The 27632-nt window shown below is 40.2% G+C and overlaps 1 protein-coding gene across 1 annotated transcript in view; it reads left to right on the top strand.

Moving 5' to 3' along the window:
- NR4A3 (nuclear receptor subfamily 4 group A member 3) overlaps positions 1–7225 on the top strand; it is a 39223-nt gene extending 31998 nt beyond the window's left edge. Inside the window, exon 8 of the mRNA XM_004423250.3 lies at positions 3951–7225. Within this exon, the coding sequence (XP_004423307.2) occupies positions 3951–4198 (248 nt within the window). The 3' untranslated portion in view covers positions 4199–7225. The remainder of the gene's footprint in view (positions 1–3950) is intronic.
- Positions 7226–27632: the final 20407 nt, after the last annotated feature.

Genomic DNA, 27632 nt, shown 5'->3' with positions numbered 1-27632 from the left:
AGTAAAGGAGTGTAATATAATGTGCTATTAAATATATTTTTATTATCAGGGTGAATTAGTGAACTCCCAGTCCAGCTGGTGCTGAGCATTCTCTCTGTGGTACCTTGTAGTGGAGATTCTTGTCTTAGGCAGGAGTTTGAACTAAATGGCTCAAATTCTTTCCAGTTCATGTATATTATGGTTATGACACATAAATTCATTACTTAACTATTTCTATAAGTTGTATTTTAAAGTGTTGAATACATAAAGCCGAGTTAAAATACTGAAGGATAAAAATGATGTAGATCAAAATGCAAGAAATACCGAGAAGCTTGTTTTGTTTCATGGTGGACAAAGATCTTAAACTAAAATCTGTGTATAATTCTCTAGGAAGGGGGAAAATCTCCATGTCTGATTTCCCCCAGAATTTACGAACTCTCTGTATATCGGCTCTGCAGCCATGTTTACCAAGCTACAAGAAGAAAGGGGCTCCTTTAAACTAAAATGTCAGTGATGGGGATTTTAAGGTATTTCAAATTACTAGGGAGGTCCCAGACACTTAGTGACTCCCTAGTGATTTGAAAATCTTGCTGGCTGCTGGCAGTAGTTTGCATGGAGACTGAATTTTATCTCAGACCTTTTGAAAAAGTAAAGAAGCCACAAATCCAGTAGCTGTTCAAAACAACAAAGAAGGTGCCTTTGGCTTCTAACAGGAGTGTCTCTGAATTCCTCAAGGAATTCCAGGCCTAGGGTTGATCCAGCTGGCAGGAGGTATCGATCTCCACTTGAATTCACTGAATAAATAATGGTTGCCATAGTTATTGAGCAGTCACAACTGGTTGGAGAGCAGGGAGAACTCGGAGGCACCTTCTGTGAGTTTGGCCATGAGAAAGTCTGGTTACAAGGTTCTATAATCAACCCCCTCCCGAAATCCAGCCAACACATTGCTCCATTTCTTTATCCTGATAATGAATATGGGATCTTGAACACAATGCAAGACATGAGACGCTGAAAGGAAGGGAAAGCTTCAATCAGTGGATTGGCATTTTATTCTGAGAAAAGCATCTCTCCCTGGGTTATGAACCCAATTTGATATATCTCAGTGTTAATAGAATTTACTATCCACAAGACAACTGTTTGATCATGTGACAGCTACTGGAGGGCTTCACAAAGGACCAAATCTCAGTTTGTTCTATTTTAACATTGTTTATTATACAAATAGCGTTAACCCGGAAATTTTAAAAGATAGGAAAAGAGTTATCTGACAATTTCATAAATATTTTCACTTTTCTGTTTCCTTTCATTCTTCTCTATATGCGGAAATAATTTTTGCGTAGATGTAATCACAGCTTAGATACCATTTTATATTCTATTTTTTATTAAATGTGATATTACATATTTTTCTGTGTTGCTTCATAGCATTCACATTTGTCCTTTTTGATGTCTACAGAACCCTCCATTGTATGTATGCACCACTTTTTACTTAACACTTCCCTATTCTTATCCCCTTTATCTTTTTCAGTTTTTCCCTAAATAGATAATGCTACCCCATATGTCTTCATGCATACAGTTTTACTCTTCTGTTGAATTTTTCCTTCAGATAAATTCCCACGAGTGGGATTACTTGGTCAGAGGCTATGAACGTTTTATAGCTCTTGAAATTTACTGGCAAATTTGCAGTCTGCTTTTTTGCTTTTGGGGGGAAAATAAAGCTTTAGGCAGAACACTATTGCAGGCAAAATTTCTCTTCAAGTTCACTCTTGGGTGCTCCTTCTGAGACTGACACAAGGGGGCTACGTATTTAGTAAAGAGAAACCATAGAGGACAGGTTTGCACCTCGGCTGATTAGCTGATAGTTTCCTGGGGAAAGCAAAGTCATGCACTGCAAAGCTGGGGAGTGAGGGGCTTTCTTGCCTTTCATCGGACCCTGCAGTTGCCAGCCATTTGCCATGTGTCAGGCAGCGTCTTAGCTGCTGACTGTACCATGCGTGTAGCATGCTACAGTTGGCAGAACACTTTCATGTAGCATCACCTTAACTGAGCCTCACAATAACCCATGGAGGTGGGTTTTATTATAATCGCACTTTTTCTTTTAATTTATTCTGTAATATTTAAGATACACAGAAAGGAATGAAGACGAATTCAACAAAGACTTGTGTATCTAATCCCCATTATCCTGGGAGGACATTGAGCCTTAGAGAGATAAGTCACATGGCTAGTAAGTGACAGAACCAAAACTGGAACCCGGGCCTCTCTGACTCGAAGTCCAGTGCCCTCTTCTCTATATGATGTTGCATTGAGATGAGACGCCTGCAAGTTACAATCCACTGAGATGCTGCTGGCAATTTTCATGGTTGTACTTTAATATAATTATAACACATCAGAGCTGGAAGGGACCTTAGCGGTCATTAAACCCAACCTCCTCCTTTTAAGATGGGCCCTAGAGAGGGAGGAACTCATCCAAGTCATACACAACTAGCCAAGGCAGAATGCAGATCTCCTGGTCCCTGGGCCTCCTTTTATTTAGGGCAAGAGAAGAAAAAAATATCTGGATAGTTGCCTCATTTTTCTGATGACTTTTACTTTAAGGGAATAACTTTTCTAACAAAAAATATTTTGTTATTTTATAAAAAAAATTAACGTAGGAAAAATTAGAAACTAATACTGGATTTCCCATTGGATGGATGTCTTCCATCTCTCAAGAATTACTCTTTTACATGTAAATATTCTGAGAGGTGAAAACTTGGAGATAACTAGGGCCACGGTCTTCCCTCAGGAAAGAAGCTCTGATATCTACATGCTAAGAGAGAGCAAAGTGATTGGTACTGGATGTCAGGCTCCTTTCTCATTACAGGAAGATGTGACATTGCTCTGGAGCAAGAGGACAGAATGAGCCTCAGAAGCCTGGGTTCAAATCGCAGCTTTTAACAGCTGTGTGACTTTGGGAAAATTACTTAACCTTATACATAAAATAAGAGATCATAATATTTAACATGGGGATCATTTCATATATTGTTTTATAAAATATAAGATACTGGAGTTCATGTCTTGCTACATTATAAAATCCCTGCACCGCCTCCTTCTGGGCCTCCTCCCTTCTCTTTGACTTTTCCATCTCCACAGCAGGAGGACATGTGTATTTTGTACAGAGTGGCAGGTGTAGGTCAATAGGAGTTTCAAGGGGGGAAAAACAAGGGAAAGAAAAGCTGGATTCTTCACAACGCTGGTTAGCAAAAAAACGCAGGAATGTACTTTGGGTGAACATGATGTAATCTATATAGAAATTGAAATATAATGATGTACACCTGAAATTTAAATAATGTTATTAACCAAAGTTACCATGATAAAAACAATTTGAAAAATGAAAAATAAAAAGAAATTTACAACCTTAAAAAAAAAAAAGAATGCACTTTGTGTTGGGTCTCGCGGGGCAGCCCTTGGGTCAGCAAATGGAACTTACGACCCCCCAGCCCCCAAAAAGTGAGTCCATCAAGATGGGAACATTAATTCGTTTGCCTGGATGTGTTTCCGTGTCACTCTGGAAAAGAGTGCTTCCTGACAGGGCTTTTGTAAGACCTCAGTAGGATAATGTGGGCAAAATAATAAGCCCCCTGTCATTCATTCAATGTGCCATGTGCCGGGAACTGTGTGCTTCATCTCGTTATTCACCTAAGTTGGTCTTCCCAGAAACCCTGAATTGGATATGATAATTATTTTCATTTTATAAGGAAATTGGGGCTCAGAAGTTAAGAGACTTACTCAAGGGCCCACAGTGAGTAAGTGACAGGACTGGGATTCAAACCCTGGTGCTATTTGATACCAAAGGCCATCAATTACCCCTAAGAGGGAGGACACTTGGATTATAAAATGCCATTACAACTGGCAGAACAGGACACAGGCCTCCATTAGGGATTCAGAGTTTTTTAAGATGTAACTGCCTCCTAAACCTGCCCTTTTCTATCCCTCTGCAGAACGACATGGGTTAAAAGAACCAAAGAGAGTGGAGGAGCTATGCAACAAGATCACAAGCAGCTTAAAAGACCACCAGAGTAAGGGACAGGCTTTGGAGCCCACGGAGCCCAAGGTCCTGGGTGCCCTGGTTGAACTGCGGAAGATCTGCACCCTGGGCCTCCAGCGCATCTTCTACCTGAAGCTGGAAGACTTGGTGTCTCCACCTTCCATCATCGACAAGCTCTTCCTGGACACCCTGCCTTTCTGAGCAGGAGCAGCCTGAGCAGGGAGCCGCCTCATCTGCTAGCACCTGCTTGCTAAGCAGCAGAGGGATGGGTCTGGACACCTACCATTTTCTGTCCTTCCTTAAGAGAAAAAGCAGCTCCTGTAGAAAAGAAAGACTTTTTTTTTTTTTCTGGCACTTTTCCTTACAACCTAAAGCCAGAAAACTTGCAGAGTATTGTGTTGGGGTTGTGTTTTATATTTAGGCTTTGGAGTTCGGGTGGGAGGGGGGTATAGTTCATGAGGCTTTTCTAAGAAACTGCTAACAAAGCACTTTTGGACGATGCTATCCCAGCAGGAAAAAAAAAGGATAACATAACTGTTTCAAAACTCTTTCTGGGGAATACAATTATAGTGGCTTTGTATTTAAAAACAAGAACAGCCAAGGGTTGTTCGCCGGGGAGGATGTGTCTGGAGATGGATCCCTTTAGAATACACTTCCTGTATCGAGGGTACATATGTGGTGCAAACAAGGCAGAAATTCCCTTTTCTTAATTTCTTTCTTCCTTTATTTTATTTTAACAAATGGTGAAAGATGGAGGATTACCTATAAATCAGACATAGCAAAATGATAATGGCTGTTTGCTTCCATATACAAGTGCAATTTTTAAAGTGCTGTCTTACTAAATCTTGTTTATTAACTCTCCTTTATTTTATATAGAAATAAAAAGGAGGCAGTCATGTTAGCAAATGACACATGCTAATTTCCTAGCAGAGGCTTTGTCCACCTGCCCTGTAGAACTCTTCTGAGGTATGGTCCATCCAAGACTTTAGGCCATTCTTGATGGATCCAGATCCCTGCTTTGACTGTCCAGCTGTCCTGAAAGGGGCTCAACTTATAAAACAGATTGCATACAGCTGTTTTGGTTGTGTTCTATCAATCCAGCCAGAGTTTCCTAAACTTACTTCAGCTATAGCAACTGCCTGACACATTCATTCAGAAGCCCCAGGAGCGTTCAGTGAGTCTCAAGTGTTGGACCCCTAGATGAGAACGTGCAAATAAGTAGGAACTGGATCATACAGGGTAAGCACCAGGGATAATAAGGTTTTTAAAATATATATAATTTAATTTTTGTTATTGGTTAAAGAGACAATTTTGGAGAGCAAGCAAGTCTTATTAAAAAAATAATATGAATGTGAGTACTAGAAAGGATTAGTGGGCTGCGTTTCAACATTCCGTGTCCGTTCTCCTTTTGTATGTTTATCCTGTTAATGCCATATTATTATGAGATAATTTGTTGCATAGTGTCCTTATTTGTATAAACAGTTGTATGCACGTTATATTGTAATAGCTTTGCCTGTATTTATTGCAAGACCACCAGCTCCTGGAAGCTGCGTTACAGAGTACTTAAATGGGGTGTTCACAGTGACTTGGATACACCAATTAGAAATTAAATAAGCAAATATATATATAAATATAACAGGTTACATATATATATTTATAATGTGTCTTTTTATTAACCATTTGTACAATGAACGTTACTTCCCATGCGGTTATTTTATGGTTCATTTGCAGTGACTTTTAAGGCAGTACTGTTTAGCACTTTGATATTAAAATTTTGCTTATGTTTTGCTAAATTCAAATAATGTTTGAAGATTTTTAGGTCTAAAAGTCTTTATATTATATACTCTGTATCAAATCAAAATATCTTTGGCCATTTTGCTAAGAAACAAACTTTGAATGTCAAACTGATGTCACAGTAGTTTTTGTTAGCTTTAAATCATTTTTGCTTTAGTCTTTTTAAAGGAAAAATAACAAAACTATGCTGTTTATATTGTCATTAAATTATACAATCAAACAAATGCCAAATGAATTGCCTGATTGCTGCAAAGGATAACCCAGATAACAAATCATATATTTTTTTTTTCCAAGAGTCATTCTGATATTTGATCATGTACTATGTTTGTGTGATGAGCTTTTATGAAAGATGATTATTTTTATATCAAGATGATAGGATCTGGAAAGTTAGGATTTTGGAATGTTAGACTTAAAAGGGGCCTGACTAGTCAACTAGTCTACCCCCTGAAATTCATAGAGGAGAAAACTGGGGCCTAGCAATGGGTAAAGAGTTACCCAAGATCAAACAGCTAGTAATAGAATCAAAACTAGGACCTAATTCTCCTTTCCATAGTCTTTTTTATTCAACTTACTGCATGTATAGCAAAACAGGCTTTTAAAAACAACCATTAACATTTACATTTTACCTGACGACAACCATGAGTAAAGTGGTACTTTTGCATTAATTTTTTGAGCTTATATGCAAACATAATAAACATTATTAAATATCAGAAAAGCTAACATTTCATACAAGGTAGCTTCAGACCAAATTCAAATTGAATTTGAATAAATTAGAAATACTGTGCATACATAACCCTTTTGTGCACCATTAGTATTGGAAAGTTAATCCTTGTTTTTTTTGTCATGTCTGTAAGGAAAAGCAAAACAAAACAAAAAAACAGAGCCCTAGGGAAATGCTGTTACTTTTTATTTTTACACCCATCAGATTTAAGGAAAAGATTTTTTAGCCGTGATATCGATTGGTTGGAAGGAATGAAGGTTTTTAGTTATAGGTCCAGACACTAGTGCTGAAAATAAAGATTACAGCCAATGCTCTTCTGTCTTCCATAGTTATTACAACTATGAGAGCCTCCCAAGTCATCTATCAAATCAACTCTCTTTTTTTGTCTTAATGTTGACATACAAGTTTATGCAGAGTGGATGACCAAACTAGCTCAGAGGAGGACAGCAAGAATTAAAGCAGGTGATTCTTCCCTTGTGGGAGAGCTCTCTCAGTAGGAACATGCCTTCTGCGGGCGGAAATCAGGAATCCACCAGCTGTCAATGGAGAGTGCCTTGCTTTTATTTCAGACAGCAGAGTTTTCCAAAGTTTCTCTGCTCCTCTAACAGCATTGCTCTTTAGTGTGTGTTAACCTGTGGTTTGAAGGAAATGCTCTTGTACATTAACAATGTAAATTTAAATGATTAAATTAAATTACATTTTATCAATGGCTACTGGTGTGTTGAATAAGCATGCTTCATTTAACAGTATTCTCTGAATCATTTATATAATAGTATGTGCTGTGGACTCTTAAACACATCCCCAAATGGATTTTTTAAAAGGCTTAGTGATGCTGAAAAATTAATAGGCATTCTGAATTGGAAATATATTAAACCTCAATTGGCAAGAAGGACATTCTGAATTCAATAACCATTTATTGACTACTTCCTGTGGGCAGAGCACTGTTTGGTGCTTTGAGGAGATAGAAACTCACAGTGTATGAAACTGTTTTTCTTTCAACTGTATATAACTTAAATGGAGCTAACAATTTCTTGCCTAGAAGTATTCTTTAGGGATATGAAGAATTTATTTCTATATCAAGGTGACGGGGTATCAATTGTTTGTGAATCAGAATTTACAAGAATCAAGGTTAGAATTCTCAAAGATTGATCGAGACTCCCTGCCTTTCTGCTGAAGCCATTACTACTGCATTGCTTAGAAACCCCTCTGTGGGCAATGCAAATGCAACTTTTATTCAACTCTACCCCAAACATCATATATTCTGAGTTAGTGCAAATATGGTTTTTGTGGGCGTTGATGGCTCAAAAAAGAAGTGTGGAGCTCTCATGATTTACTTCAACAGTTCATGCATAAAGTATTTTCTGTGACATCTAAGTGCTGTGTGTGGTCTAGGAGCCAAACCCTTCTTCCTGCTTCTCAGCGGTACCTCATTTCCTCAACTATAAAATATGATTAGTAAGAAAGGAATGAGACATATAGTGGAGCACTATCTTGCATATGAATTCAAATATAGGTGCTAGGCCAAAATGAAAAAAATGTTAAGCTCCTTCTCTGGGGACTGTAGGGGCAGAAGTCTGGTTTGAATGGGGAGGGAGGCAGGAAGTTCAGGGCTAAATAAAGGGCATATGCCTGCAGCTGAATTTCCATAAGTTAAATGCCCCAAGATAACACAAGAAGCTAATTGTTGACTTTTAAAAAAAAATGTGGTAAAATACACATAAACTTAACCATTTTTAAGTGTACAGTTCAGTGATAAGTACATTCACATCGTTGTTTAACCAATCTCCAGAGCTCTTTTCATCTTGCAAAACTGAAACTCTATGCCTGTTAAACAATAACTTCCCATTCTCCCCTCCTGCAGCCCTGGCAACCATCATTCTTCTTTCTGTCTCTGTGAATCTGACTACTTTAGGAGCCTCATATAAGTGGAATCATACAGTATCTGTCCTTTTGTGTCTGGCTTATTTCACTTAGCATAACGTTCTCAAGATTCATCCACATTGTACCATGTGTCAGAATTTCCTTCCTTTTTAAGGCTGAATAATATTCTATTCTATGTATATACTACATTTTGTTTATCCATTCATGTGTCAACAGACAGTTGGCTTGCTTCCTCCTTTTGGCTATGGTGAATAATGTGGCTATGAACACGGGTGTACAAATATTTTTTCAAGATCCTGCTTTTAACTCTTTTGGCTAAATGTTGACTTTGAGTTTAAGTATGATGTAAGTGCTTTTCAAGGATAATCTTGATTATATGTGATTTTTTGCTTTAGGCACTGATTTCAGACCCTCCCCATTTCTTTCTCTCAGGAGGCACCTGTGGTTGCTCCAAGAGCAAGGCTGTTTATAAACCTCTGCTCTAGGGCTAGGCTAAAAACAGAAAGACCTAAAAATCTAAGAGCCTTAAATGGTCCATCATCTTGTCCAAACACTTTTCTTTGAAAAGGCCCATACTTTGCCCAACAGGTTGAAAATCCCATCAAGTTTCAAAGAGAGTTTTTGCACCTTCTATTATCTGACACCCCTCACCATGAACAAAATTCTTCAAGAAATGCTTCAGAAAATTCTTCCTCGGAGTTATCTCTGAGTTGCCCTGTGACAGACACAGACAATACTTTTTGTTTGCATATTCTCTTTGGCTTATGTTGCAAGCACACTGTCATTCCTGTTTTATTTTTTCTTTGTCTCTGCCTGCTTCGTGGCTCCATCAGTGAGCCCAGGGATTGTCAGCCTCTTCTCCGATTACCTACTGTGATGCTGGCCATCCCTCATGCTGGGCCTCTAAGGGTACTTGATTTGAGGGGAAGAGAAGAGAGACCTAGCATTTATTAAGCATCTAGTGAGTGCCAGACACTTTGGTAAATACTTCATACACGATCTCATTTAATGCTTGCTACTTCTAAGAAGGTGTTGTTATCTCCCGTCTGAAAATGAGGAAAGAGGCTGAGAGAGGTTAAAAGTACCTTACCTAAGATATCACAGGTAGTAAATGAGATTTGAACACATGTGAATATGGCTACTCCACCCCTGGCTGCCTTCCTCCAGCTTTGTCTTTAGACCCTTGCTCCTCTCTGGAGTACAAAGATCATTCACCCTCAGTTCCTTGCTCACCAGCAGGTGGTAAGGAACTCCACCCGAGCACCAGAGCTGCCTACTTACACACTGACTCAACCTCATTTTCCCTTCCTGTCTAACTTATCACCTGTCCTACTAACTCCTCAGACTCCTTGACTCCAGGCCCCACCGTTATGTCTCCAGGTTCTTGGTCCCTCACAAGCCTTAGACCCACAGAGCTTTATGATAACGAAGACCTGCTCCACTTTTGGAATCCCTTTCTGGCGCTTCCCCCTCTACACACAACCATGCTTGACCCTCAGGGTGGACTTCAATCATTCAACCCCTCACAACCCTTTCTGCCTCCAGCCAACCTCTCAATTTCCAGACGATTTACAACTTCCACTCAGGCTCTATAGTCAACAGCTTCAAAGTTGTCTTCCTTCAAACTCTACAACCACCTCTCCGTCCCCTCTGGCCACATTCACTAGACCCACAAAGACCAGCCCCATCACCCCCAAGCTCTACTTCCTTCATCCCTGCAGAAAGATGCTGGAGCAATGCAGGGAACCAGGCGGCCCTTGACCATCTCAGAGTTATTCTCTTCCCAGCAGCCTGGCCTTCATTTGCCCGTTGAATCTACGTGTCTCCTAACACACTTTCCACCTTTTATTCCTAATATCCTAATTTCTTCCCCCGACCAGCTCATCCTTGCTCATTTTTTCCTGCCAGTTTCTAACTAATTGTTCAGAATCAAACAAATGTGTTTTAAGAATATATGGAAAGACACACACATACACACACGTGAGTATACTACCCTAGCATATCTTCTTTCGTATGTTTCGTTGTCCTTAAATACATACTTAGGATATTTTTCTTATTTAAAAAAATGAAGAGTAGAACATTATATTTATATTTTTGCTTTTTACATTTCCGAGATTCTATGGGAAATTAACATAATATAAAATTGGAAAAATAAAACTGATTAAAAAGAAAAGAGTAAAATATTTCAGATATACAAAAAATAAAACTGAAAAGCAAAAAATAATTGTAAAATGATTTACACATACAAAACAATAATATGACAAACATCTATGAACTTACTGCCCAACTCAAGAACTGTTGGAGCCCCTATGTTTCCCCAGTCGTATTCCCCTTTTCCCACCAGCCTCAATTTTGGTTTGTCATTGCATATGTATGTGTTCCTAAACAATTTATTGTTTTGAGTTACATTTTTTAAATTTTATATTAGTGGTATCATAAGGTATATATTCTTCTGCAATTTGTTTCTTTCTTTACTCAAACTTATATTTGAGATTTATCTATGATGTCATATACCTCTAATTTATTAACTTTCACTGCTCTATAGTACTTCTTTCAATACATTATAATTTATGTATTCATTTTCCTGTCAATGTGTATTTAAGTGGTTCCCATGTTCTTGTTGTTACAAGCGATACTATTATGAACATTTTTGTACAGTCTTCTGATAAACCTAGGCAAGAATTTTTCTAGGCTAGTGGTTTTCAAAGTGTGGTCCCAGGACTGGCAGCATCAGCATCACCTGGAAACTTGCTGAAATGCAAATTCTCAGGTTTCACCCCAGACCTACTGAGTCAGAAACTCTGGGGGTAGGGCCTTGCCATCTGTGTTTTAACAAGCCCATTAGGTGATTATGACGCATGCTCAAGTTGGAGAATCACTGCTCTAGGCTTACCAAGAAGTAGAATTGCTAGGTTATGGGGTATGCACGTCTTCTCCTTTTCTAGATATACCAATTTTCTTCAAAAGTGGCTGTGCTGACTTACACTTCCAACAGCAATATATGAGAGCTCTACTGTTCTACTTGTCCAACACTTGGATTCACTAGAATTTTTTATTTTTACTAATCCAGTGGTTATAAAATGGCATCTTGTTGTGCTTTATACACTTACGAATAGAGCTGCCATAAACATTTACCTACAGGTCTTTGTGCAAACATGTTTCATTTCTCTAGAGTAAATACCTAGGGGTGGAATTGCTGGGTAGGTTTAACTTTATAAGAAGCTGCCAAACCTTTCTACATAGAAATAGAATATTTAGCCAGGCACATGGCTGCTCAGGATAAACACATTTCTCAGACTTCCTTGCAGCCAGGAGTGGTCTTGGCACTATATTCTGGTCAATGGGACGTAAGTGAAATTGTCATCTGGGTACTGTGTCCTACATGCCACTCTCTCCTTCCAGGTGGCATCTGACAGTGGCCTTCTAGAGACAACATTATTACTGTCTGGCCCCAGAAAGTGGCTTTATGGGAGGAAATTTCAACTCAGAGAAGAATCAAGAGTAATATCATGATAGGTGACATTTTAGGATGGCTTGTACATAGAATGGTTTTGAAATATGTCCGATTTGTATTGTAACTCACATGTTAGCTGGGGTCTCTTCTCCTTAGGATCCAGAAGGGATTGTTTTGAACTCCCTATTCCACACATAGGGAAGTCCAAAGACCTCCTCAAGATATCTGCAAATTCTGCCAATTTTACATTAGCTCTGGCTTCAGGGTCCCACTTCTGTTTGCTTACCTCTGTTAATGGACTGTCTTGCTGTACTTCTGGTGTCATCCCTATTTCTGGTGTTATTCCAGAAGTAGAACTCAGACCTTTTCCTTAATTTCCACCCCAAAATCATGTGTAAGACTTTGCCAGGTTCTAGAAACCTGTCTTAAGCAATAGCTGGTGTCTTTTGCCCCTTCTTTTTCATCCCCCTCTCCACCTTCTATCTGGAACATGGATGCTACCTTAGACTATGGAGATAAGGGTACCTCCTAGGGACTGTAAAAAAGTAAGTTGGAAGGAACTAGAGTCTCTGAGGATTTTGTGGAGAAGAGCTACCCTATCAGCTCTCAGTTGCTTACATCTAGACTTTCCACGAGAGAGAAATAAACGTCTTGTTTAAACCACTGTTATTTTGAGTTTTTCCAGAACTCAAAGTGGAACTATATCCCAACTAAGACACACAAGATGCAAGAAACATAGCCCATCTGCAGCATAGGTAAAAAAAGAGTGGGGAGTATTAAGGATAGTGACTCAGTGTGAATCACTCATATTTTGAGGCTACCAAAAAAACCAAAGGCACCTTGGGTCACAATTGTTTGTTCTTTTATTAATTCCTTGATTCATTCAACTTTGAGTTAGGTCCTGTGTTTCTGCTTCCTCATAACCTCATAGACCTGATGCTGCCTGCCCCCTCATGGTCTTAATTCTTTCTATCTTGTGGTTTCTCTCTTATCACCCTATAATTTCACTTTTGCCACTAACCACTCTATTCAGTGTTTTCCAATTCTTATTCCTGAGAGAGAAAATCTAAAAGGTTTAGCTCAACTTTTCATGCCAGGCCAGTTGTAGGTCCCTGAACAATCTGTGGATTGGGTGCCCTTGGGTCATCTCTGGTCCAATCAGCTGTGGTTGAGAAAGAACATGCATTGACCCTTCAGACAATATTGTGACTTGAATAGTTTCACTCTGGAGGAGCTGTGAATATTGTGGTACTGTGACTATCATGTCTAGTATAGTAGGAAGCTTGACTTGGCTCATGGGGCTGATTGTGGAGGGCAGTTTTGGTAGAATCATTCCTTCTTGATCTCCCTAGTGCCTAGCACAATGCCTCATTCCCTGGAAACCCGTAGAAAATGCTTGTTGACTGAATTCAAGTTAGATATTCATTGACAGTGGTGGGAGATGGAAAACATATCAAATTCCCAAGAGATAGACTATGTCATAATTTCCAAAGTTGGCATCTAGAGCCAAAGTGTCTAGTTTCATATTTTCTGAACTTTAATGCACAAAAAAGAGAGAGAGAGAGAAAATCAACACAACCCCAAGGAAGGTTTGTTTTTTCCTTTCCTTTAGAAAGCAGCTGTCAGTTTAACTTATCCCAAAATACTGTCAGTGATGAGCACGACTGAAAACGCGTTTTATCTGTAATTAGAGAGATTACATTAAACACTATTATTTGCAGACACACATTGAATTAACCCTAATCGAGGCAAGCAAATAGTAGAGCCTGCCTATTTTTCACCTCAAAATTTTTAGAAAATTGTGACAGTTGACACACGAGGGACAATGCTGACGAGATTTCTTTCCATCAAATCCCAGACAGTAATTGTAATTGCCTTTAAAAATGTTTTAAGCAGTTTCTTTAGTAAATCAGAAGTTGCCACAAATCCAGCTGATAGTTTCTAAACATGGGGGTTGTTGACTGTGCATCCCAATACGAGTTTAATGAATTGATTTTCTAAGGAATTTAACTTTGCATCTGTTTTTAGGTATAATTAATTCACTCTGATTAATGTGATTAGCATGAATATCAGTGGATTACACAGGATGCCCTTTATTTATTCACTTATTTTTAATCTGCCACACTGTCCATTGGGAAATTCTATAAGTGTTTTTTGGGAAACATCTTGCTGGGGACTCTGATCACATTGGATTTCTACAAAGCAGAATCCTGGTAGGAATTCACTGATTATTCACAGGCTGTGCAGCAACGTACTTTTGTTTGAGGGACCTATTCAAGTTTACACAGTCCCTGTCTTTAAAGAGCTTGTAATCCAGAGGGGAAGATGAGACAAACATTCCAATGCAAGTCACTCGGAAGGAAGAGTGACTGTCAGATTCTTTTTCTGAGCACCTCTTACTTAAGATACGTCAACGGTCCTCCTCTTCTCCAATGCTTCCCACTATCCTGGGCAGTCTTATTCATGGCTTCAACTACCACTCCCAATTCTATCTCTCTCAGTCCTTACCCCTGAGCTCCAGACCTGGAGGCTTCAAACACCTCCAGATATCTTCAGCTGGATATCCCACAGGTACTTCAACTTTAACACACCAAATCCAAATCCATGATCTCCATCCAAACTTGCCCATCCTGTCTTCCCAATCCCTGTAAATGGCTCCTCCATCCGTCCAATCATCCAAGTTAAACTACGATTGTGAGTCTCAGGACAGGAAGACACTTGTTCATTCCCATCCTTCTCAAAATTTAACATTAATCTTTAACATGCATTGAAATCATCTGGAAAGCTAATTAAAACAGTTTCCCAAGACTCAGGCCCAGATATTCTGATTCAGCAGTCTGGAATGGAATCCATGAATTTGCATTTCTAACAATTCACAGGTGACACCAATGCTGTTGGACCAGTGGCCGCATTTTGAGAACCACTCCTAATGAATGAAAAGAACATAGGCATATTTCCATGAGCCACCAAATCACTACCATGTGAGTAATCATTGCCAGAGAATGATGGCTCAGGAAGTAAATCTCCTTTGAGGAGAGCATCTCTGCATCAGCCAGAAGCAGTATGAATTAATAAACCAGCATGTGATTTAATTATTCCTTCATCCATCAATTATGTATTGAGTGCATACTCTCCGCTAGGCATAGTGCAAGGTACTGAGCTTGGCTCTTAGATACAATGTGAGTGAAACCATGACACTATCCATGTTTTAACAAGTGAACCCAGGCACTCCATTGAGACTTAGATGTTCACCTGTAAAATGGGGATAATAATGCCACTATATAATAATTGAAGCCAAAAGAAACCATAAAATCTGATCATTCTTACTAGATTCTAGGATTTCACATGTTGCACTGTCTGAATAGAGGTGGATATGGAGATAAAAAATCCTATTTGTCATTAAAGACCTGTTATTAAAGACTTATTTATTGCTAAAGACTAAATGAGATATAGCGGAATCCTATATAGCCTTTGAAAACGGAACTGATTTGAATTTATTATATGGAAAAAAATGGCAAGGATAGCAGTATGTATATCATTTTGATTTTTAAAAAATAGGGGTCAGCCCTGTGGCGTAGCAGTTAAGTGCGCGTGCTCTGCTGCTGGCGGCTGGGTGTTCGGATCCCGGCGCACACCAATGCATCACTTGTCAGACCATGCTGTGGCGGCGTCCCACATAAAGCTGAGGAAGATCGGCACAGGTGTTAGCTCAGGGCCGGTCTTCCTCAGCAAAAAGGCGAATTGGCATAGATGTTAGCTCAGGGCTGATCTTCCTCAAAAATAAAAAATAAAAAAAAAAAGAGTATTGTTTTTATTTATGTGTATATAAATAGCAAAAAGGTCTGGAAATATATATACCAAACCGTTAACAGTATTTATTTCTCTGTGGAATAGTTATGACTAATCTCCAAAGATTAATCTGTAATTTCTAGATTTTACTCAATGATGACACATGATTAGTGTAAAAAGCATTTAGAAAAGAGAAAGAATAAGTCCACAGGTCCTACAAGGAATAAGTAAACCTATGGAAGACCTCAGGCAGAGTTTCTCAATCTTGGCTGCATATAGTGTCACCTGGGGAGTTTTTTTAATTCTAATGGCCAGACTGCCCCCAAGACCAATTAAATAAAAATCTCAGAGACTAGACCCAAGGCTTTATTAGTGTTTAAAGCTCCCCACATGTTTTAAATGTGTAGTCAAGGTGGAGAACAGCTGCCTCAGGAGACCGTCTCCTGCATTTCCTTGCTCTTGGTAGGCCATAAGGGCCCTGGCTTACAGGAGGCCCCCACGGGTCCCCACAACAAAGCTAGTCCCCAGGAGAGAGATCAGTGTTCCTTGGCTCCCAGCATCAACACTATTCAGATTTCAGAATAATTTTGAAATGGATCAGGGCTAGAAATGACTTTGGCCACTGGATGGATACAGAGAGAAACAGTAGAGAGAAGATGAGTTAGAATATCTGGGTTCTTTGTGAGCTCTGCCACCTAATAGCTGTGTGATCTTGGACAAGTTTCCTTTCTCTGAGCCTCAGCTTCCTGTCTCCCTGGGTTACTGTTAGGATTACATGAACTAAAATACATGAAAAGTTTTGTAAAATGGAAAGTACTATAGGGGCCAGCGCCGTGGCGTAGCGGTTAAGTGCGCGAGCTCCGCTGCCGGTGGCCTGGGTTTGGATCCCGGGCGGGCACTGAAGCACTGCTTGTCAGGCCGTGCTGTGGCAGCGTCCTATATAAAGTAAATGGAAGATGGGCACGGATGTTAGCCCCGGGACCTGTCTACCTCAACAAAACAAAAGAGGAGGATTGGCATGGATGTTAGCTCAGGGCTGATCTTCCTCACAAAAACAAAAAAAAAAAGGAAAGTACTATATAAGTATTTTTTTTTTATTACTTTATAACTAATAATATGAAGAAGGTATTCAGGGAAAGATGATAGCTGAGGAAGACACGAGAAAGGTTGACATGACCTGCTCTCCCACAGGAGACCTAGGCCTCTGGATGGACAAGGAGAACCAAGTTCAAAGAGAATTAAATAAGGGGCAAATCCATGGACTGAAATTAAAAGCAACTTGACATGCCAAACAGGAAACAGTTCTTTCTCAGAAACCCAGAGAAGAGACTCTGAGAATGATCTTCCCTTTGCTTTTCTGATGTCTTCCAGGAGTTTATCCCAAAGTGGTGATGTCCCAGAATAAATAGGTTTCTTCTCATAATTAAGCCAGAGGTTCTGGGAATGCGCTGAGCACAAGGCTGAATTCATTACTGAGATTGCTTGCAATTTAATTCAGGTCCCGAGGAGGTGGTCCCTACGTGTAACCGGAAAAGAATCCTTGCATCTAGCTTTTTCAATTGGTGGTGGTTTTCCAGAATCCTTGCATCTAGACAACAGCCTACATATGTCTCTAGATTGACTTTTTCTTTTCCTCTGGCCTTAATTTATTCTCTGAAAATAATAGCCCCTGGAAGGAACTTGACTGCAACACTGACTGTGTGAAGAGCTCAGCATTAGATGGGGCCATCTGAGATATCATTTGACATGGGTATTGACTGAAGAAAGTTGAGAACCCCTTAAGAATAGGTACCATGACTTTCATCTTTGTATCCCCTGCATGTCACATAGTGCAGGACCCAGAAAAAGTACACAGTGAATCAATGCCGTGGAAGCCTCTCCTGCAGGCACAGATTCTAGCTCATGGCAGGAAATAAATGAATATCTGTGGAACGAATAGCATTGTCACCAGGTCAAACATACTGAAAACGTCCACTGTTGTGTTTTCCTTTTGGTCACCTTCACCCATTATTGGCTGTAACTTCTCCCATAAAATGGATTTATTGCCCAACATTCTCAGGGTTAGTATGGATCTATACTGAAGATAAACCATAGAGTTTGTATGTTACCTTCTAGTTGTATTATTTAATTGGATCTTCACAACTTCAGGAAGAATGACAGTTTCAGTAATCCAGGCAAAAGAAAAATGAAACCTAAACAATGAGAGTGGAAGTGGGAGGGAGAAAATTGGGAAGTTTCAAACCAGGTTCTGGCTTGGACACCTGAATGGATGATGGTGCTGTTTGCTGAGCCACGAAGGAGGTATAGTTTCGAGGGGAAGCTTGACGTGTTTAGTCAGGGACATGCTCAGTTGTAGGTTCCCGTCAACCATCCACGTGGCAGCGATGAGTAAACCATTGGATACGCAGTTATGAAACAGAGGAGACACTGGATACATATACTCTTGAATGCCATCAGCATATAATAGTAACAGAAATCCAGAAAGAATGAGTATGGGGAGAAGAACATTGAGAGCAGTTTTAGGGCGAAGGATGTGATAGAGGCCAGTAGCAGAGGATCGAGGAGAAAGGTGAAAATAGACACAGCCAATATAGTATGGGAGGGGACATGAGGTCAAGGGAGAGATTTTTAAAGATGGGAAAGACATGTTTAAATGCTATGGCAAAGGACGAGATGGAACTGCTAGGCACCTCGTATCTGTCCATCACCACATCTGACCACAATAACCCTCAGAGAGGAATGGTCTTTCAAACCTAGCACAGGTTCCTTTCTTGGCCAATGTTAACTCAGATTCATACAAAAATGAAATTCTAGGAAATGTAGTTCTCAGTTGGATAAACTGAGTTGAAATATCACAATCCACACAGTCCATCCCCTGTCAACTTGTTATCCACACATACATCTTTAACTATATTTAATTTCCAAATAAAAACATCAACAAGACCATGCTTTTGTATCACATAATTAAACTATCTTCATACAACTGAAAATATGCTAACCTTCTCCAAATAAAAGGACACACAAAGTCCTCTTCATCTATCCTGAAGAGCAGTTTTGCCACCCATCTGGCACTAAACTGAGTGTTTAAAAGGCTATTATAATCAGGTCAGTTGCTTCCAGGTGTTGGGAAGACTAGTGCTGAACTCATTCTCTGCAAAATGAGTTCCATGGTCAGAAACAAGGCTGCATGCAATACCATGATGGCGAATAAAGCATTCTGTGAGCCCATCGATGGGTGGCTTTGGAAGAAACACGGCAGGAGAGGAAGGCAAATCCATATCCAAAATAAGTATCTATTCTAATAAGAACAATACACCTCTCCGTCTATGGTGGAAATGATCCAATGTAATCAGCTGATGCCAGGTGGCCTGAGAAATAGTGCCATATCTCCAGTTGGTGTTGGTCTTTGCTGTTGGCAGTTGGGGACTCAGCAGTGGAGACAGCCAGACTGGCTTTGGTGAGAGGAAGTCCATGTTGCCAGATAATCTCTATCCCTCAGCCATGGCCACTTTATTTATGAGCGCACTGGGCAAGGACAGAGGGACTGGGGAAAGAGGCTGACTGAAATCCACAAAACAGGTCATCTTGTTCACTTGATTATTAAGATCCTCCTCTGGTAGGGTGTTCTTTGGTGAGCATTCACCTGGGACACAAATATCATATTCTTTTTTTTTGTGAGGAAGATCAGCCATGCCAATCCACCCCTTTTTTTGCTGAGGAAGACTGGCCCTGAGCTAACACCCATGCCCATCTTCCTCCACTTGTATATGGGACACCACCATGGCATGGCCTGACAAGAGGCACGTCGGTGTGTGCCTGGGATCCGAACCTGGGCCGCCAGCAGTGGGGCGCGGGCACTTAACCACTATGCCACGGGGCCGGCCCCATAAATATCATATTCTGTGCTCATTCAAAGATGTCTGTCCTCATACTTCTTCTCCAGAACTCACTGCCTCTGATTCTTTAATCATCTTCCTTCCAAGTCCATAACCAACCAACCAAACTGTTAGTCATTGCTCATGGATTAATGTAGATCTTTATCTTTGGTTATCTCTCCTTTTCCAGGCAAATTAACCAACCAGGTGCACTGCTTGGAGTTTTGCCCACTGGGAAGATTTCTCTTCAACACTGCCCTTCATGGCCACACTTGAGTGGGATTGTAGTGCTGCAGGCATCCAGTTTCAACTTCTGCTAGCATTTCTGGTAGAAATATCTATAAACCCGACCCATTTTTTCCTTCCTCAATAAACTGTCATAAGGAACCCTCCCTGAGGCCATAGGTGCAGATTGAGAGAGGAGAGGCAATGTAGCAAAAGTGGGTTTCATGGAATCATGCCACTTACTGATGCAATTTCTTGTGTCTTCAGGACCTGCTTGAGCCTGATCTCTTACATATCACTCCTACTTGATGATAAAGTGATGTTATGCACACTCAACGTTATAGCTTATTGGGTCAGACATCACTCGCTTTGTGATGGGAAGCTCAGGTTGCACGGTAACTTCGTGGCCCATAGTCAAGTGTTTAGTCTATACTAGGGCTCAGAAATAAGCCAGAAGCTGTTCCTCAAAAGAAGGATAGTAATTGGGAGAGGATGATATAATTTTACTTCAAAATCTCTAAAGGTCTGTGTTATGATTCACCCACAAAGGCTTGCCAAATGCTCTATAATGCATCTCTATCCATCAAGACACTCCAAGAACCACCAGATCTGCTGAGTCAGACAATTACTCCCGGTGGCCTTTATTAATGGGCATTGAGAAAAAAGCATTTGCCATATCAACAGCTTCCAGAGGATATGTTGTTTTGTTTCAGCAATGAAACCACATCTGGAACTGCAGCAGGGTAAGCAGTTAGAAGGAAGAGCTATTGGCAGAGTGGAGGACAGCAAGGACAAACTGGAACTTGCTGGAACTGTGCATCTGTCCATCACCACCTCTGACTACAATGACCTTCAGAGAATAATAGCTGCAGCCGCACTTCCACCATCCATATTTGTGCAAGTTTGTTTTTTGGCCAACTCTAACCTGAGTCACAGAGTAAAGCAAATACTGGGAAACACAGTTCCCAGCTTAACCAAGTGGACCCAGCACAATCCAGTAACACTGGGTTTTGTTATTATTGTTATTTTTTATCATTTTTTATTTTTTAACATGTATGTATATTATGTTTATTCTTTTGCATGTATGATTTAGTTCATAATGTAAAAAGATTTTAAAACCAATTTAAAAATTGATGTATAGAAACTCTTGTAACAGAGATATTTGTAAAAAATTTATTTGTGACTGGGAAAAATTATATTTTTTGTATACCATACACTCCCCTCTTCTAAAGCAGAGCTTCCTTTTCTGAGTGCTGCAACAGGTCTGAGGATGCAAATTGAAGAGGGAACTCTGAGATGGGGGTGAGGTGACGATTTGGGATGAGAAGCTGAAGAGGAGTGTGAGTTTAGAGAACAATTCTGGAGGGAGGGAGATTTTCGAAGAAAAAACAAAGCTCTGTCCACACTGGAAAATTGAGGAATGAAGAGAGAGATTAAAAGAGGATTTTTTTAAAGGTTTAAAATGTGATTTTGCAATATAAAACCTGTTCCCCCAGTCACACGGAAGTTTCAGTAAAATGTGCCTTTCTCTTCCACACGTGGAGGAGGTGGGCCTCTACCAGGAATACGTCAGAATGCTGAGTGCAGTCTCAACAGCAGGCCTGGAGCAGGAGGGAGGGCTGCTCCCAGGAAGCCCGCTACACCCCTGTTATATTGGCAAAAAAACAATGCAAAACACTGTTATTAAATTGCTGTGAGCAGTTTCTGCCCTGCAAGAAGACACTTTGAGGTAGACTGTCCTTTGTCTCAGGGGGATAAAGCCCTGAACTGGCCCTTTAGTTACAAGATTGTAAAACAAGCTTCCACCTGTTGTTCTTGGGAAGATCTGTGATGTAACCTGAATGCAGATATTTTAGCCTAAAAAGCTAAGTGACTGTGATATCGTATAAATTGTCGTGGCTAGGTTTTAGCAGCCAAAATTATGCATCTACAGACTTTGTGGCTTCTTTGGGAAAAATGTTTATTTTCTCTATATAGAATTAAACTGGATGTTCTTCACCTAGAGGCAGTGGCTTATTCCTGTGGAGATGTATATGTTCTGAAGTACAGAAATAGGAAGCCGTGAGGAAGAGGACAGGAAGGATGTGTAGGCAAGATCTTCACCTCACTCTGGAATAGTTTTTAAAAAGCTGGGCTTAGTTTGATGCATGCCAGCTGTTTAATGTCGTGTACACGGGACATGTGGTTAAGAGCATGGGCTCTGGAGTGAGACCAGCTTCATCTGAATCCCCCTCTACCATTTACACACTGTGTTGCCTTGAGCAAATTACCTAACTTCTCTGTTCTTCATTTTCCTTATTTTAAAATGGGAGGGATGATAGTCGTTACTCTGGAAGATTGTTGAGAGGATTAAAAAGGGTATGTAGAGAGTTTAGCACAATGCTTGGCATATAGTAATATCTCAATAAATTTTAGAATAATCAAGAAAATACTGATATTGGCCCATCAATGATGTAATTGTCTTGTAGGAACCAGCAGGTAAGGCCATACTCCTTTGGGTAGGTTGGAGTCTCTTCAGAAGAAGTAAAATTCCTACTGCAACTCATCCCAAGAAGATGTGGATCCCAGGAGCAGGTGATGGAATGAGAAGCTAAGGATAGATAACATGAGAAATGGGCCAGAAATGAGTGAGACAGAAATACTTACAACAAAGTCCTGGATCTCCTGGTAGAAATGAAGAAACAGTCTGAAATTAATGGTAAGTCTTCTGGGATTTTAGAAATAAGACCCTCAAAAACAGAAGAGATGGAGGCTGCTCAAACTCGGTTAAGAAAGATGCTTCAAGATGACAAGAAACTTACGTATGAGTTGGAGGAGGGTTGGGATCTGCACCTATCTTAAGGTACTTGCTCACGATTTGTGAGGAAAACACTGAATAGAATACTGTTTCCATTAGTATTGCTGTGTAACAAATCATCCCAAAACTTAGTAGCATAAAACAACAATTTTATTATACTCCTGGTTTCTGTGGGTCAAAAGTTTGGACAGACCTCAACAGGGATGGCTTGTTTCTGTTCTCTGATGTCTGGGGCCTCAGCTAGGAAGGCTTGGATAGGGAAGGAAGACAATTCCTCTACCTTCTAGGTCCTTCTGGTTAGTCTAAGAATTTAATTGACATGAGATAGAATAAGAGGAGAAAATCAAAGAAAGCTTTATAACATGTATACATGGGAGAAACCCAGGAAAACTGAGTACCTCACCAGAATGGGCAAGGTCATCACCTTAAATATCATCTTCAGCTAAAGACAAAGGAGGATGTTGGGGCAGTGGTTTGGGACTTCAAAGGCGAGGAAGACAATTCACATGAAAATGGAAAAGCAAATGTTTGGTAGACAGAACTTTGATAAGAATGGGCTTAGCAAGGACCCACACAGTCTACCAATACCCAGAGTTACCTATGGTGATGGCCTGTCCTGGGACAGGCCTTTTGTCTTGAATTATTTTAGGCAGTTAGGGGGAAGGTCAAAGTTTCTTTTAGAGTATTTTGTTCTTAAAAATAATCAAGCCAAAGAGACACATTTGGAGGGGCCAAATCTGATCCTCCACACTTGAAATCTAGGGGTAACTTGATGGCTGCAGTTTGGAATCATCTGGAAGTGTCCTTGAAGTTGATGCTGGCTGTGGTGGGGACCTCATTTGGACTGATGGCTGGAAAAAGTACAAGTGACCTCCCCATGTGGCGTCTCTGCAAGAGCTAGTTTGGGCTTCCTCACAGCATGGTGGCAGGGTTCTAAAAGTGAGCATCCCAAGAGAGCCAGGCAGAGACTTGATCACTTTTCATAATCTAACCTTGGAAGTCACATGTCACTTCTTTCAAAGTCACAAACCCACCCAGTTTCTAGAGAAGGCGGCATAGATTCCACTTCTCTATGGAAGGAGTATCAAAGTCACATTGTAAATAAAAGCAGGTGGGATGGGAGTTATTCTTTTGGTATCTTTGGAAAATATAATCTGCCACAGACGCATGGCACTACTGAACTGCTCTCTTGCCTGGGTTTGGGGGGATTCTTTTTATATACCTCCACATCTGGGACTCGAAAGCTAAATGAGCAAAGTATTGCTTTATTTGGGAGTCCAACAGGACAGCATTCCTTTAAAAGTTAGATTAGGGAAAGGTGGCTGCATGATGTGTTGTCTCCTGGAAGGAAAAATCTCTTCCGACACAGAGAGTGGAAGAATAGGGACAAAACACAATTTTCGAAATGTCAGAAGCATGGAAGCAGATCCTGCCTAGAGAAGCAGCAGAGAACAATGGGGCAGGATGAAGAACAGGGAGAAATGGCAGACCAATGAAGGCCATAAAAAGAAAGAATTGTTACTGAGAAATATAAATAAACCTTGGGCAAAATTAGCCAGTCTTAACCTCTAAGGAGTAGACAGCAAACTGTTTTCAATTAGGGGGGCCATCAACTAAGAAAAATTATTTGTTGTTAATGTGTATTAACACTAAGTATTCTGTCATATTCAGGAATGACAGCTCAAATGGGGACCATACTTCTAAGAAACGGTGATAACTCAGAACTACATAGTAATCTACTATTATTACTTCTTATACATTTGTTATAACAGGTATACCACATTCATTTCTTATTATATTAAGTTAGTTTTGTTTATTTTTAAAAATGTTGTATCTTCTATTTATTATGTTAAGTATCCAGCACCCTAATTTGTGTTATCTCTGAATGTAGGCTATACTTTCTGGAGTTTGTCAGACTATTTAGTCATCACTACCTGGAACATTTTAGCACCAGGTGGCAGCAAAATCTGAGAGCTGAGATAAAATTCTTGGCAGGAAAGTAAACACCTAATTAAGAATTTACCTCAAACCTCAGGATGGTTAATGAGGAGTAGCAAATGCATTGCTTCCCCACTCCCCTTGTTTCTATTTAGATCTCTCTCTCTCTCATTTTAGTGAGTGATTATCCAAATTGTGCATACACCTTCCCCCTGGCCCTATACACTCACACATACTCTTGCAGACACAGAGAACAGCCAGCTGGAACTTCCAGACCTGTGCTGGAAGTTAGCGTCAGAAGGGCAAGAATCAGGATAGCCCAGAGCAGAGAGAGCCTGAAGAATGAACCAAATTGGAATCTGTTAAGAAAATCCAGGGTCTACAGGAACAGAGACTAAGTTCAAACACCAGTTCCAAAGAGCCAGAAGCAGAACCAAAGTCAGGTAGCTGAATGAGACAAAGAGGAGATGTAAAGCAAGACCAGTAAGAAACATAACAGTAACTCCCCTTTAGATGGCAGTGAGGGCAGGTGCTTGGTTATTTTGAGCAGGTCTAAAGAGACAAAGACGAAACTAGAGTCATGCTCTCATCTTAAGTGTATCTAAGCGTTGACTACATCATCTCTACAAGATTCTCCATTCTCTACAGGCTGGCCAAAGAACAGAGTTCTGGGATCCTTTTCTGGTTTTACCCTGTGCTTGCTGGGTGATCCAAACTGGCTGTTTCCAAGCTTGAGGTGACTCCCTCCTCAGACGAGAGTTAGTGCTAATCCAGTCCTGCCACAAGAGATGGTAGTGATTTGGGATGGCAGCTCCAAATTGCTCTCATTTAAGAAGCACTGCCTTAGCCACCTCAGGTTTTATCTGGCTAGGGCCTGGTACTTAAGCTGTCAAAACGGAGAGAGATGCATACTCTTTAAATACAAATACAAAATCATTTTAAAGTCCATTAAACAGATTTTCTAGTTGGAGGGTAACTCAAAATTGTTAAGCAACTTTATTTTCAGATGCTTCTTTAATCACGTTATACTTCCAAATAGTATTTTTCAATAATTATATTTTGTAAACGTATTTTAAATACAGGTGTTAGAGCTTTTAGGCATTTTTAATCCTTTTTCCTACTTGTTTTAAAGGCCCACAATTCAGTCTTTGGAACATGCATCAAACTCTCAAATTGGATATTATCATTTGAAGAATCTCTGAAAGGTTTGGAAGGGAACCTACTGTCGTCTTTACTTCTGAAGCTTTCTGCACAACTGCATATTTCACTGGAGGGCTGTAAAAATGGATTTTCATGTCATATGTTTACAGAAGAAACAACAGTCTTTGTTCCATGCAGCATTTCAGAAGATTCACGGGTGTTAACAGGTGGAAGGATTCCAGCTTTTGCTCTTAGGAACCAAAGACCTCTTGTGGTCAGTAACTGCCTCTTGACAAGGAGCTGTGTTTATCTCCGGCCTTGCCAACCAAGAGGTGGACTGTCTTCACAGAGCAGGTGTTTGTGAACAACTAGCAACAAGACGGAATCAAAGTACCCCATGGTGAAGAGCTGCTAGGTGCCTCAGATGAGAGCTCTTTGCACCGGGCAGCTCCATGGGTTCAGGCTCTGGCTCCAGGCACTGAGGCCCCTGATTGAGCAAAGCTGCCAGAAGCACACAGGCAGTTGTAACTCATCGTCACAGGGCAGGCCTCTTCTGGGACGGTCCTAGGCACACCCTCCAAGCCGACCTCAAGAAAGGATATCACCCCTAGGCACCCAAAGGGGCAGTACCCTGGTATGATCTCCATGTTCCAGAGGCTACACCTCAAGAACCTGATGTAGCAGCATGGTGAGAGTGGCTTTCCCTCTCTCTCTCTCTCTGTCTCTCTTAGATGGACACTCACTAACAAACTGTGATGTACAAACTAGGAAGCTCGTTTATTAACTTATAACTAGGGGCTTGGATCCTCTGGTAAGTATCTTCTTCATCTACAGACAGGTTACACAGGAAGCCAAAATATTTTCAAAAGTCTGCTGCATATAAGCATAGACACAGAACAAGAGGAATTAGCACATGATTCAAGCGCTAGCTCTGATATAGCCCAATGCACTTGTCTCTATAAGGAACAAGACAGCTTAAATTCCTCACTTGTTTCTTTATGTGGACTTGATCTAATAGCTTTTCTAGTTCTGATATGTTATATTCACTCTCAACTTGATTTCCTTTTTCTTCTGGTGCAAACAGAAGCAAAAGGGTCAGACAAACCACAACACCAGAGAACTATAGTTCAAGTTATATGAGGAGGAAGAAAGAGTGCCCTTAACCACCCTGCCCGACATCAAATCTCTAGACCCAGAAGAATTCTAGCCCATAATGTACAAGAAACACAGACACTGTTTATCATCCTCTGAGACATTTTGAGACATCATAGAGGTGCTTGAATACTAGAAACAAGCATATGTTCTGATTTTAAAAATAGAGAAATGATTTGAGCCTGAAAAGACAGGAAAAGTAAATCTAACGTAAACCTCTGGAAAAGTTTAGGCAGATTATTGAGTATAGAAAAGAATGCAGTGATCCACAGGCAGCAACATGAGTTCACTACAAATGCATCAGCAATTCAACCAGTTCATCATTTACATTCTAGGCTGGGTTATTAGCAGACATTTTTATCTATAGGTTTATTAGATTTAAGATCAAATTCAAACAAATAATTAAATCAACTGGATGGTATTTAATTTTCTTTCTTTGCTCCAAATCAGTTAATGAAGCAGCAATTATTCGTTCATCAAAAGTCTGGGTGACACTCTGCAATAAGTCCATCCTGACCATGTGCACACTCTACTTCCTCCACTCACCCTGAAGGCAACGTTTTAGTTCTAATAATATTGCCTTTACTTGGAACATCTCTAAATTCCTCTTTCTGAATTCCCTTCTGAAGTTTACTTTCTATCTTCACAGGTAGAAAGTCATTGCCCTTTGGAGAATGGATTTTTAACTCTTTCATAAATAGTCAAGTCTTTTAGAAAGAAAAAAAGATGAACTTTGATCATCTATTCAATTGAATGAGGGGGTGGAGAAGTGAGGAAGCCAAAGATTCAAGGTATACACATAAACTAGGGAAACTGATTTACTTGGGGTCTGGAAATTGGCCCTGAAAGCAATCTCTGAACAAGGATTT

Source organism: Ceratotherium simum, chromosome 29, assembly GCF_057802395.1.
Source record: "Ceratotherium simum simum isolate JZ-2026a chromosome 29, ASM5780239v1, whole genome shotgun sequence".
In the NCBI taxonomy this organism is placed as follows: Eukaryota; Metazoa; Chordata; class Mammalia; order Perissodactyla; family Rhinocerotidae; genus Ceratotherium; species Ceratotherium simum.
Note: the sequence above shows the minus strand (reverse complement) of the source record. Positions and strands in the feature narration are given on the sequence as shown.